Consider the following 14381-nt stretch of genomic DNA (forward strand, 5'->3'; position numbering starts at 1 on the left):
CTTCAGGTACTGGGAGTAATAAGGACAGGACTTTCCTAGCCCATTGCTGGCCTTAAGCAGAGTGCCATCTTCTCAAGGCTGTTTGGTCCTCAGTACCTGCTGCTTCTCTGATGCTGTCCTAGGAGTGAGACATCACACCTGAAATACCCCGCAGAGATCCACACCACTGTGATACCCCAAAGTGCCTGCTGGGCCATGGGGTCTGGTGACAAGTCCCATGGTGACTTGGCAGTCACCCCAGTGTGTCACCCCAGGTGCATGGTGGTGAGATTTAGGGTCCTCTACAGAACTTCAGGTTGAATGCATCAGTACTCAGAGTTTGGGGCTGAGCCTCTCCCTTCATCATCCACAGTAATGGAGGGCCGTGTGCCACTCAAAAGAGTGGAGGACACTGGGACAGGGAGGGCTTAATGGCTATGTACTCTAGCTTCATCTTCTTGGCTCTGGCCCCTGTCCAGAATAGCTAAACAGCTAGAAGAAGAGAGGCCTGAAGCCAGGGTCAGCCTCTGAAATCTAGTGTGAGCCAGCAACCTCAGTCTCTCCATTACAGAACTGGACCCTCCTTGTCCTTTCCTTCAGGCACACTTTCCTCAAGAGAGGTCTCGGGGCTGGAGTGTAACTCAGTGGTAGATGCCCGCCTTGTGTATGAGACTCAGGGTACAATATTTGGTATCAAGAGAATGAGGGGCAGGACTTAGGGGCTTTGGGGCGATGTGCTCTCTCCTCCTAAGCTGTACCTAAGGCATTCCACATCTAGGGGCTAGTTCACTTCTACCCCTCGGTGGCCCTTTTCTCACCCTTTCATCGCTAGACACAGATGCACACGTTAGGAGGTTGCTGTTGTGCTCTTTGGCTCCTGCTTGGGGACCAGTGGTTTGGGGGACAGAGAGAAGCAGTAGGATTCTCTGGAATAGGAGACCAAGGGACCAGCTGGTTCCTGCACATACACACACAAGTGAGTCTCAGGCCCTGCCGTGTGGTTCCCTGTCTCCCTCTAAGCTGCCAAAGTCCAGGCTCCTACTGACCTTTCTTCAAGCAGCTTCCAGACTTAATACCCAGAACATAACTGAATTGCATTTGGATGGGTTCCATCGTCTGTGTCTGCTCAGCCTTACTCCTGACTCCCATCTGTGACGTCAAACCCCAGCTAATACCGGAAAAACAAATTTAAGTTCTGTAAACTTGATTCTCCTGCCTTCCCTCTTTCTCAGAGTGTCTCGAGGACTTGCCCTGTGTTCTCCCTTCCCCTGGAGCCTTCCCAAGTAATCCTCCATAAGCTCTCACGTATGCCTTCAGCTGGAAGGCTCTACCTATGGAGTTTGGCTTTGCCCTTCCCCGCAAGACTCATTCATTTGGGAAGATCTTTGGGCTAGTAGTTTAGGAGCCCAGCCAGGTTTTCTGCACTATGTGAGAGGCTGGGACCTTGATTTCTAGAATGACATCCAGCACACCTCCGCTCTGCCTGGTCTCTGACCTGTAAGCAGCTCATACACTGCACTCTGTCTAGGGTTCCACCTGACTGTTTCCATGGTGTCCCTGAATACCGTACCAAGTGGCCCTACTCTGACATGCTCTGACCATGTCAGACCATCAAGGACACTGAAGAATTTGGGGATGGTCTCCTAGAGTCCTGAAAGCAGGGTCTGAAACTCGAAGGTGTCAGTAAAGGGCCTGCTTGAGGTTCCAGAGTAGGCCCTGTCTTGCCTAAATGGTTCTATGAAGGGTGTGCATTTTGGAGATATGCACATACTGGTCTAGTTTCCACTAAGAGGCCTCTGGAGACCTCCATTTTCTATCTTGTCTTTTGTTGTCCCAGGCCCTGAAAGCCACCCCATGGCCAGCAGGAACTATTAATTTTGTCTATGCTGTCATGACTCTAGCAGGAATGAGACAAAGCGAGTCTGTCTCCTGCCCAGGCTGCTGGACGGGACGTCATGAGGTTGCTTGAGCTAGGGTTTGACTGAGGTAAGGGCAGAGACATCAGACACAAGTTCTGTTCCTTCTCCACATGGGGTGCTCCCTGGCCTCAGGTTCATCAGGAACAAAACCAGAGGGGCTGTCTGGCCAGATAAAGGCTATAATATTAATCAGCCAGACCAAGAGGAGCCATGTGTGGCTGTCAGGCCAGCCAGCAAAGCACCTGTGACAAGGCATTCCTCCTTAAGGCCTCAGCTCCAAGGTCCAAGTTAGTGGGTTTAGTGTCTGCTGCTGGGAGTGGCATCCCACCCAGGGCTCGCCATCTGCCTATGATTGACCTGGATCCCGACAGGCCAGTGGCGATATCAGTGGGGTGAGCGCTCTGACAGTGGGGTGAGACTTGCTGTGCTGTATCACATTTCACCCACAGGACACCCCAAAAGATGTTCTCACCTCTGTTTGTGGGAGAGAAAACAAAAGGTCAAAACAGCAGGCAGTTGGCTCCAGAGTGAGTCATAGCCAAGAATGGCAGGTGTGGCAATGACCTTCATCTCTGTACTGCTGTCCTTCTTTGCCCATTTGCACATGCAGCTCCAACTCTGCTGTTCAACATCAGGTCATGCAGACAAGTACAAGTAGAAGGTACCCAAATTCTGCTGACAGGGCAGCCTCCCTCACCAGCATCCAGGAAACGTGCATAGGGATACACCTATGCTAAAAGTAAGAATGAATTTTTTTACAAATTTTAAGGGTTTTTTTAATTGATTTTTATTGAGCTCTACATTCTTCTCTGCTACCCTCCCTGCCTCTCTCCTCCCCACTTCAACCCTCTCCCAAGGTCCCCATGCTCCCAATTTACTCAGGAGATCTTGTCTTTTTATACTTCCCATGTAAATTAGATCTGTGTAAGTGTTTCTTACTGTCCTCATTGTTGTCTAAGTTCTCTGGGATTGTGGTTTGTAGGCTGGTTTTCTTTGCTTTATGTTTAAAAACCACCTATGAGTGAGTACATGTGATAATTGTCTTTCTGTGTCTGGGTTACCTCACTCAAAATCATGTTTTCTAGCTCCATCCATTTTCCTGCACAATTCAAGCTGTCTTTATTTTTTTTTGCTGTGTAGTACTCCATTGTGTAAATTACCACATTTTCCTTATCCATTCTTCGATCGAGGGGCGTTTAGGTTGTTTCCAGGTTCTGGCTATGACAAACAAAGTTGTTATGAACATAGTTGAGCACATGTCCTTATGGCATGATTGAGCATCCTTTGGATATATACCCAATAGTGGTATTACTGGGTCTTGAGGAAGGTTGTTTCCTAATTTTCTGAGAAATCGCCACACTGACATCCAAAGGGGTTGCATTCCCACCAGCAATGCAGAAGTGTTCCCTTTTCCCCACAACCTCTCCAGCATAAGTTGTCGTCAGTGTTTTTGATCTTGGCCGTTCTTACAGGTGTAAGATGGAATCTCAGAGTTGTTTTGATTTGCATTTCTCTGATGGCTAAAGATGTTGAGCATTTCCTTAAGTGTCTTTCATCCATTTTAGATTCCTCTGTTGAGAGTTCTGTTTAGGTCTGTACCCCATTTTTTCTATTGGATTATTTGTTCTTTTGATGACCAGTTTCTTAAGTCCTTTGTATATTTTGGAGATCATACCTCTGTCTGATGTGGGGTTGGTGAAGATCTTTTCCCATTCTGTAGGCTGCCGTTTTGTCTTGTTGACCATGTCCTTTGCTTTACAGAAGCTTTACAGTTTCAGGAGGTCTCATTTATTAATTGTTTCTCTCAGTGTCTGTGCTGCTGGGGTTATATTTAGGAAATGGTTTCCTGTGCCAATGTGTTCAAGTGTTTTTCCCACTTTTTCTTCTATAGGGTTCAGTGTGGCTGGCTTTATGTTTTTTGATCCATTTGGACTTGAGTTTTGTGCATGGTGATAGATATATATGGGTCTATTTTCATTGTTCTTCATGTTGATATCCAGTTATGCCAGCATCATTTGTTAAATATGCTTTCTTTTTTTCCATTTGATATTTTTTGCTTCTTTATCAAAGATCAGGTGTTCAAAGATGAGTGAATTGATATCCGGGTCTTCTATTCGATTCCATTGGTTCTCCTGTCTGTTCTTATGCCAATATCAGGTTGTTTTCAGTACTGTAGCTCTGTAGTAGAGTTTGAAGTCAGGGATTGTGATGCCTTCAGAAATTCTTTTATTGTACAGAATTGTTTTGGCTATCTTGGGTTTTTTGCTTTTCCATATGAAGTTGAGTACTGTTCTTTCGAGATCTGCGAAGAATTTTGCTGGGATTTTGATGGGCATTGCGTTGACTCTGTAGATTGCTTAGGGGTTTTTGAGCTGAAAATCAGGGCTGGGGTATGACCCAGTAGCAGAGCAGCTGCCTGGCATATGCGATCCGAGTCTGATCCCTAGCATATTATCAGCTTTGTGTTAGCATACATGTGGTCTCACATATTTAAGATATACTTGAATTTAGCCAAAGACACATCTGTATTATTCAGGGTTCTCTAGAGGAACAGAACTGATAGAGTGAATCTATTTATATTAAAAAGGAATTTTTTTGAGTGGCTTACAGACTGTGGTTCAACTATTCCAACAATGACTGTCTCCCAAAGGAAAAACCAAGAATCCGGTAGTTGTTCAGTCCTCGAGGCTAGTTGTCTCAGCTGGTCTTCAGTTTACACCAGAATCCCAGAGAACTAGATAGACTCTAATGCCAGTGAAGAAATGCAGTGGGATAGATGGACTTGCCAGCAAGGGTGAGGAGGGCAAGAAGGCAGAAGACAAAAGCTCCCTTCTTCCATGTCCTTTTGTGTGGGCTACCAACAGAAGGTGTGACCCATATTTAGGATGTAATTTTCTGACCTCAGATAACCCAGATTTAGGGAGAGTCTTCCCACCTTAGATGATCCAATCAAGAAAGTACAACAGGGGTCTACCACACTGCTTGGGCTTTAGTTGATTCAGGTTGACAGCCACAATTAGACATCACATTATTTGCATATATCTAAAAAATGGGAAAGAATTGCTAAACTTCAGAAAGATATTTTCTTCATTTTATTAACAGTCCTCAGAAGGTTAAAGGAAAAAGGCTTTTTAAAAATAGCTTTTTTGAGATGCAGTTCAAACACCCATTCCATTAATGCATTTAAAATGTGCTATTCAATGTTCTCAGCATATAATATTTTGAACTTGTAGATTATGATAGAGGGTATGTAACAAAAAAGTTTCATTTTAAAGGGTTGGGCTATAGCTCTGTGGCATGTAGCACGAAGAATAAAAATCGAGAGGCAGATATTGGTGTTCAAGCTGAAGATCAGAAGAGCAAAGCAGCCACATCAAGATCTTACCTCTACCAAGACTCAGACAAATAAAGGGCAGATCTGGCAATGCTCTCCACCAACTTCAGACTCCATGTTCCACTCAGTTACTGTCTCTTTTTCTTTGTATTTCTCTCTCCATCCAGCCATATCACTCCTGTCTCCACCTCCCTAGTGCTGGGATTGAAGGCATGTGATCCCAAGTACTTGGATCACCCTTGTGTGAGCTTCATTTCTCTTTTAGACAGATTTAATCTTGTGTAACCCAGGGTGGCCTTGAACTCACAGAGAACCGACTGCCTATGTTTCCCAAATCCTGGGATTAAAGGTGTGTGCTGTCACTCTGTGGCCTGTATGGCTGATTAGTATGACTGCTTTGCCACTACATTTCCACCTTTTTTATCTAAAATAAAAAAGGCTATAGCAAATATAAGTAAAACTATATATAATAAGTGCAATAACTATATACAATATATACAGGCAATAAATACATCAAATGTCTATCTAGTACATTTGCGTTTGACAAATTTAGAGAAAATACACCATTTCCATCCTATCTTGGTGAGTCTAAAATCTTGTACCTAATTTTCTTTCTATCATAACTTGCTTCCTGCATCTGCTAAACAAGGAAAACTATAACTATCTAGTCTTCGACTCCCTCAGAGACACAAGAAGAAAAATATTATTAACTGAGTAAGCAGGAAGTGCAAGTAAGTGACTTCCAAAACATGTGAGAAATGACAGAAACAGCTGGCTACCTGGACAGTCACCCAAAGTTCCTTTGCAACGTTGGGGAATCCACCTTTGGCCTACAGGCCTAGCATATCTGGCAGATTTTTCTGTGAAACAGGATGTTCTGAAGGGCTGTCTCTCCTTGTCTTGACAATGTTTGACAGTCTCTTTCTTTTGTGTCCTGCTTGTCCAATTAGGACAGCATACTGTCAGCATTTTCTTGCCCAGTGACTTACTTTTTCCACAAAGAAAGCAAACTCCATGTGGAGTTTCTTCAATGCCCATCATCTTCTCTAAAGTAGATTGTTGCTGCCAAGGGTAGACAGGTCTCATTGTCATAAAAAAAGAAAGGAACCTATGTTATTAAACCATCTTAAAAGCTATATTTTGTAGATCTCTGAAGTGTTGGAAGATGACCTAATGTGACAGCAAGTTTGATTATACTAGGTGACTAACTACTAACTTGCATTTCCTTATTATCCTAAACAGTTGGTAATAATAATTTTCAAGGAATAGAAATTTGCATTACATTGTTAAATGAGTTGTATAGGTACAATACAATGAACAAGAGTAGAAATGTATGTACATTATGTTCTAACAAAATTAATCTCAAATTTGTATCAATATACAAAATTGGTATACAATATACAAAATCCAATCCAATATAAAAGCAACTAGTGGTTGCTATTTAAAAGTAGATTCATCTGTGAGTTTGAGGCCAGCCTGGTCTACAAGAGCTATGTCCAGGCAAGTTAGGGCTACACAGAGAAACCCTGTTTTAAAAAACCAAAAATTAAATAAATAAAAGTAGATTCAACAATCTACCTTTTCATCTTATCTATATCCTTTCTTATTTCTTTTCAGAGTAGATTCAATAATCCACCATTTTATTCTATCATATCTGTATCCCCCTTTTTTTCTTTTCAAAAAAAGAACTCTGAATCTAGTCTCCTTCGTTCAACTTTCCTCCTGGCCTTAACCAATAACAACTTGTAATCAGTCCCCATAAACAATGACAAATATCCATAACTCATTGAACAACCAAAAACCACCCACCCTACCTCTTGGGAATGTGGGTATCATATTCTTAAATCTACTTCCTGCTATCTGGGGCCAATGGTATCTATAGGGGATCTTGAAAAGAAAAATCTGGGTCAATTGTCAAGTCCTGGGAGAGGTAGCTGTTTCATTTGCTGTCCAGTCTCTGCATAATGGGAAAGTGCAGGCTTGTCTCAAGTCCTGGCTGGAGTAGTCTGTTAGGCTGGTTCATCTCAGCTAGCCACCTCAAAATTGTTCTAAACAGTTTGTAGTCCAAAGCTGTTCTTTAGGTGGTATTTTTCACCTTAGTGGTGTTATTATGGTCCTGAAGAAACTGTCATTGTAGGGCCCTATCCTCCTCATGGAGACTTCAAAGGTCGCTGTTAGGCATGCTCATGGTTCACTGCAGAAAACTGATAGAGACTCAAACCTGAACTCATGTACAGGAAAGTAGATAAAACCTTTTTCTAGAATTAGTTACTACTCTATATGACCATTAATATCATGACAAAAAAATTTAGAATATATCTGTGTGTTAGCCTTATAAAACGTATGACTTAAGAAAAGCTATTAAAGAGTCAATAGAAAACCACAGGATTATGAGATTAGTAGTAATAAAATAGTCCTTAAATATTTGTTTTTCTTCTGACCCATATCAGGTGATTCTTCTTACATGAGACAGAGATTTTAGGTTTCACTTTATTAAGCATGCTTGGGTTTAGAGAAGGAGAGAGCCACACTCCAACTCCAAAGTCAGCTTTAATCTTTAATTGGACTGGGACTACAAAAAGACCATTTGCATTTTATGTCTGTAGACAATAGCAGAAGCAAGCATTTCGGAAAATTTATCAAATTTTATCCTGTCGGAAATGGAATATATCAATAGACCAATTTACTCTTTTTCTTCAGACATTTTTTGGTGGATGATTTGTCATTTTTCTTCAGATGGCTCATTTATCCAGTGGTCTTTGGATTCCTTAGCTGGATACCTTTATTCCTGAAAAGACAGAAACCCTTCCCCAACTCTAATTTTGGAGAGATTCTCTTTTGGCAAGTTATATCTGATCAATTGGAAACTATTTGTCAGTTTTATAGCTTAGTTTGTATTACATGGCCATGCTGTTTGATGAACTAACATCTCTTCTAGTTAAGAAGTATCTTAACTAGGTGGTGCACACTTTTAATCCCAGCAGTCGGGAAGCAGAGACAGGCAGATCTCTGTGAGTTCGAGGCCAGCCTCGTCTAGAAAAACTAGTTTTTAGGACAGGTTCCAAAGCTACAGAGAAATCCTGTCTCTAAATGTCCTCCTCAAAAAATAAAAAATAAAAAATAAAAAGAGGTGTCTCTTGTTCAAATCAAATCTATCAATTTTGATGGTATCCATAGCTTTTCTTCTCCTGTGGAAGCAAAAGCAAAATCCCTTCCCTAACATAACACATGCCCTGGTTTCCATTCTGATGTCAGTACATCTTTAAAGTTTATCAACTGATTTAATTCTGTAGGTTTTTTTTTTTCTACTATCCAGTGTCTCTCCGTGGCTGCTGTTCCTTTCTCATTAGCGTTAAGAAAATTCAAAGTTAATAAAACATTATGCAATCTATTTCTGGGAGTATTTATTATTCTTTTCTGTTTCTTTAACATATCCTTTAGAGTTCGATTTGATCTTTATATAATTGCCTGGCCTGTAAGATTATGTGATATACCTGTATTATGCTTTATATTATAATAAACAAAAAACTGTTTCATTTTTTTAGAGACATACGCTGGAGCATTGTCTGACTTTATTTGTACAGGTATACCTGTGATGGCCATAACTTCTAGTAAATGTACGATAACTGAATCAGCCTTTTCCAAACTCAAAGCGGTTGCCCATTGAAAACCTTTTACAAAGATTTCAGGGACTGCACTTTGGTCATCAGACTTGCATCATTATGCAGCAAGTGCCTTTGCCCACTGAGCAACCTTGTCCATCCAAAGTGGTCCTTTTGTTACAACTCATGGGCTGTCATATTCACACAGAGTCCATTGCTTAGATTCTTTTTGAAGATTTATTTTCATAATTTGTGTGTGTGTGTGTTCATGCATGCACATAAGTACAGATGCTCACAGAAGCTAGAAGACCCCCAAAGCTGGAGTTCCAGCTGTGAGCTCTCTGACACAGGTACTAGGAACCAATGTCAGGTCCTCTGTAAGAGAATCAAGTGTTGTTAACCACTGAGATCTTGGTTGTCTATCCTGTAGGCGTTTGTATGATGAATATATGATAGCATATGCACCACATCATATGAAGCAGTTTACCTAGCCTAAAAAAAACCCTCTGTATTTGACTATTCATCCCACACTAATTTCTCTATGTAATGAACCAACTTTTGTACTGTGAAAGTTGAGGCAATTACATTTCTACCTTCATTCTTCCACTTCCAGTTTTTGTTAATTGCATTATTGTTTGTATACATTGTTGATGTTACATATGTTACTTCAGTAACTATAATTGCCAAAGTTTCAAAATTACTTTTTTTACATCATGATTTTGCATAGATGAATTTACAATTATTTATCTTTTGGTTTGTTGGGTTTTAATACCAGATAACATTTTTAAAGAAGTTATTATCCGTGTCTAAGCCTCTAAATTCAATATTTCAGAGTATTTGCTGATCATACCTAAGTGACTGTTTAACTGGGTATGAAGTTCTGATTCCTAAGTTCTGCCTCTTAAAGCTCTGCAGATATTACTGTACAAGCTTCTAAAACTGTGTTTTGAAGTCTGATTCTCTTCAACCCTTCTCTCTGAACCTCCTACTTATACTTCTTTTTACCTATCCTTTAAGGTCAGTGAATTTTTCCAAATATGTTTTACTATTATTTGTAGCATCAGTTTTTTTTCACTAGAAGATAGAATGTAAACTAATCTGTAGGGTTAGGCCTGAGTTTATAATTCATTTATTATCTGGTTACATTTAAGAAATCTTAGAGGCTCTGGAGAAGACTCAGAGGGTAAAGCGCTTGCTGTGCAAACATGAGGACCTGCGTTCAGATCCCAGCACCCACATTAACACCAGATGTAACTGCATGCAACTGTATTTCAGTTTTGGTGAAGTGGGTAGAGACAAGGAGATCCTGAGGGGTCATCCTTCAGTCACTACCATCAAAATAGTGAGCTCGGGGTTCAATGAGATACACGGTCTCAAATACCAGAGGGAGGTAACAGAGGAAGACACCTGACATTGACCTCAGGCTCCATGTGTGCACACAGACACATAAACAGTTTAATTGCTTACGAAGAAAGTTTTTGTGGTCTATTTCAGTGCATAGGTCCCCTGTTCTTATCTTGGCTTACTCCAGGTGTACTCCAGTTACATGTGTGTTAGCGTCTCTGTTGCTTCCATAGCTGCATTTTTGCCCTAGTCTCCAGCTGACTTTGTGTGAGTTCCTCTAGTCCTCCCACACCTCTCGTTGTTCATGTTGTGCTTTGCCTATCCATGATTTCATGTACCTCTTAAAAAAACATGAGCCATATTTTTTCTTTCCTATTCCCCCTGAGCTCAGCTAGATTATTTCTCATCTCTCTGTTTTGTTGAAGAGTCCCACTGTGTCTCACAGGCTCTCTTAAGTAGCACATATACTAAGTTTCTTTGTTTCTTTTTTGCCCTCCCTCACAGCCCTTGTCCCAGGAGCCTCACAGCTAGGATACAGTGTTAAGTTCTGCAGTTAGATCCCTCAGGGGATGACAAACTGTGGCCTCCTGTTCTCTCTGTTGCTGTTGGTCACTGTACACTTGGTGGTAACAGTGCTGAGCTGTTTGTCCCCTCCTACTGTCTAAGCCTCTGACGGCCTGCCTGCCTGCCTCTGTAGTTCCTTGCTGGCAGAGCGCAGTCCCTGTGCTTCACACAGCCTGGAGATGGAGGTGCAGCCTTGGCCTTCATTGTCGACAGTCCTCAGAATGCTCTATGGCTAAGCTTTGCTCCTGGTTTGTGGGAACCATCCAGAAGCCTCTGCCTTAGTGTTGGTACTGTGTCTCTGTCCTGGAGTTGTAATGTGGAAAGGTGGACACTGTCTGCGTGGTAGCGGCTCACCTGGGAGCTTGTCTTTGGAGAGAATGTCATTAAGTACTTGTTTTAGATGTATATTTACAGAGCCTCTGAAAGCCAAGAGACTAGTGATGTGTGCAGGCTCCAAGATTTCATCCCCGGACATCTTTGAGGGTCTGAGACCCTGAAGGAATATGCTTTCTTTAGCCTGCAGATCCTGCTGTGACCTTAGACGTAAAACCTGCAGCCCCTGCTGAACAGTAGTGAACCTCTAAGGCACAGCTACTGATACCTGTTCAGGGAGCAGGCTAACCCTTTACTTCCTGGAGACTGTTGATGAGAGAGTTCACTAGCCTCTCATTTAATCCTTCCAATAACTCTTGAAGATTGCTTAGCAAACAGGGAAGAGTGGGCCAGAGAGGCTAGGAATTCACTCCACGTCACTGTTGGCTTGAGAGGGTTGAGATGAGAATTCTAGCCTCAGGTCTAGACCTCGACTTTCCTGTTAGCATGCCCACCAGACATTGCGGAAAGTGACTCTCCTGTCCTCTCTTTCTCTCTCTCTGTCTCTCAAGGGTCCTCAGTGAATTCTGCCATGGTTATTTAAGGAATCTTGCCTAGGAAATCCCCACAAGCACGCAATTCCCTGCCGCCGGGAAGGCGTGGATTCCAAGATGATCATAAAGGAATACCGGATTCCCCTGCCAATGACCGTGGAGGAATACCGCATCGCCCAGCTATACATGATACAGGTGAGTCCAGAGAGGTGGCTGGACCAGGTTAAGTTGGATGGGTTCCAGCGTACACTAGTGGGTGCTGTCCATGTCTGTGAAGTGCTGTATCTTGGCATACTGGGTTATCTTGCCACCACTATACTCCTGCTCCCATAATACTAATATCCTCTCTGCGTTTACCATCCATCCCCTTGCATCTGCTCTTATTTCAGGTCTCAGCCCAGGCTGCTGTCACTAATTACCCTGCCCTTTGGCTTAAGCATCAGGGACTATTCCTTGCTGCTTTGAAGGCTGCTTCCTAGATCAAGGATGGGCAGGGCAAGTTTTTGATGGGAATTGTCTTCCGGAGTTTCACATGTCCTCACATTGGGGTGGGCATGTGACAGTAGTCCTTCTTCTACTAATAAGTATATTATCCCACTCTCTTGACCCCAGATAAGTCTAAGTAATTCCCAGATGCCTCCATAAATTATCACACTGGGAGTTGGGGCTTCGTTGTAGGGACTGGAGGAGACCCGTTTGGCCCCAATACCTCATTTAAGTTGGGGGCATGTGAGGCAGGGGAGGCTAATTAGTTGTGCAGGAGCACACAGCCCGGCTTCTGACTTCTGGCTCCCAGGGTCTGATGGGAGAATAGGATGTATCATGTCTACTCCAGGAAATACCCTGGACTCTCCTCAGTGCCTGAGCAGCTGAGAACACAGACCCCAATCTCTATGTTCATTTCAGATCTTTCTAACCCAGATGTCAGACCTGCCCACTTCCCACACTGCTGGGTACTGACCGAGTCCTTGCTCTGCAGAGCTTTCCTCCCTAGCTCTGCAGCTACCCTTCTCCATCACCAACCCTCCATGCCAAGGGTCCAGAGCTTCTACCGCGATTATAAGCCATCTCTTGGCATGGCTCTGGCTTTTCTGGATAAAGTGAAGTCTCTTGCTCCTGTTACCCACTGGGCCCTGTATCTGACAGGCTTCGTTGCATCACCCTGAACCCTCAGCACATAGGGTTGGCGGCAGGGCATAGCCATCAGGGCTTCCACCTCTGACCTTGTTTGTTTGTTTTCATTTTTCAAGACAGAATTTCTCTGTGTAACAGCCCTGGCTTGTCAGGCTGTAGACCAGGATGGCCTCAAACTTATAGAGATCTGCCTGCCTCTGCCTCCCAATTAGAGGTATATACCTCCATGCCCGGCTTCTCCCATCTGGTTTCTGAGGGGCTTGCACCTTCCGCCCAGGGGCTCAGTACCTGTTTAAGAGGAGCTTGAAGCCACTAGAGTTTAGCCAGCTCCCACAGGAGTGCTTCGGCTGGGAAAGAGCAGGAAGTGCCCCCAGCCTCTCTGGGGGACTGTTTGCTCTGAGCTGCTTCAGAAGCGCCACTCAATTCCCTCTTGAACCACTTACCCCTTAATTATTTCTAAAGAGCAGGGAGAGGAAGAGCTTAAATCAGGCCCCAGCTCTGAGCACTCTGGAAATAGCTCAGTCTGTTCAAGGACCAGACTCATCTGCTCATGCTGCCCTTTACCCTGCACCCTTTAGTTCCCTTCACAGCAGTGATCCATGGCCATGGCAGCACAGCCCCATTGACTCCCGGGTTGGACACTCAGGGTCCAGGAGCATGACCTCCAGCCTCTGGAGTGCCCCAAGGTATTTCTCAAGCATGGAGTCATTGTTACTCAGCCCCTCCAAACACCTCATTTCCCAGCATCAGTCCTTATGCTTCCAGTCAGTTCAGTTGTGCAGTGACCCACGTCATCTCTATGATATTCAGATCTGTATCCAGACCACACAGTCCACTGGACCAATTTGTACAATGTCTTTTGGTGAACGTTGATTTGCTAGCTGAAACTGAAGTAAGTAGAAGCGCCTCCTACCTTGAAGGTCATGTGTGTCTATACCCTAACAAGTGCCTACACCCTCACAAGTGCCCTTCTCTCCTGCTGTGAGCTTCTAGTGTCTTTCCCTGTGCCCCTTCCAGTGAGCAAGTGGATGTGCAAAAGATAGAATGCTGACCAAGCCAGATGTTGCCAGGAGAGGGGTTTCTGGGCCAAGTGCTATCTATCATATCCAGAGGGAGGCTGAGGAACATGGTTAGCATATACATATATAGGTGTGTGCGCGCGCTCGTGCACACAGATATGCACACATGCATCTACATAACACGCACAGTCCCAGTCCAGTCCCCATCAGCTTGAGAGGCCCATAGAGGTATGACATACCTCGCTGTAAGCTTTCATGGCCACTGTAGCCCCTTTAAAACCAGGCTTCCTGTGAGAGGTCTTCCAGCCTTTCCTCATGCCCCACAGTGGCAGAAAAGCAGGGAGAGTTGAGTACCTGAGTAGCAAAGGCTGTGTCACCTGTTTTAAGCAGAAATACCATGGTTCCATCTTAACATCAGGGATCCCAGAGCCAGTATATGCAGCTGTCTAGAGGTTGAGGTGCGATCTGTTTCCAGACAATAGCACAGCTAAGTATCTTGCTCTGTCGGAGGAAATGTAGACTGTCCCAGATGAACCTGGCTCTGGGGGACAAGCAAGTGAGTCTCCCCGGGTCTCACTGTTTGTTTTGGGTTTTTGTTTGTTTGTTTGTTGTTTTTGCTT

General features: G+C 43.6%; 1 protein-coding gene across 12 annotated transcripts in view; it reads left to right on the plus strand.

Annotated features, from left to right (window-relative positions):
* Pitpnm2 (phosphatidylinositol transfer protein membrane associated 2) overlaps positions 1 to 14381 on the plus strand; it is a 137923-nt gene that overhangs the window by 85685 nt on the left and 37857 nt on the right. For all 12 annotated transcript variants that reach the window (XM_085679091.2, XM_085679107.2, XM_085679097.2 and 9 more), the window contains one exon: positions 11627 to 11803. In XM_085679091.2, coding sequence (XP_085535217.2) covers positions 11726 to 11803 — 78 coding nt within the window. In that variant the 5' untranslated portion in view covers positions 11627 to 11725. The remainder of the gene's footprint in view (positions 1 to 11626; positions 11804 to 14381) is intronic.

Source organism: Myodes glareolus, chromosome 2 (genome assembly GCF_982192425.1).
Source record: "Myodes glareolus chromosome 2, mMyoGla1.1, whole genome shotgun sequence".
NCBI classification, from domain to species: Eukaryota; Metazoa; Chordata; class Mammalia; order Rodentia; family Cricetidae; genus Myodes; species Myodes glareolus.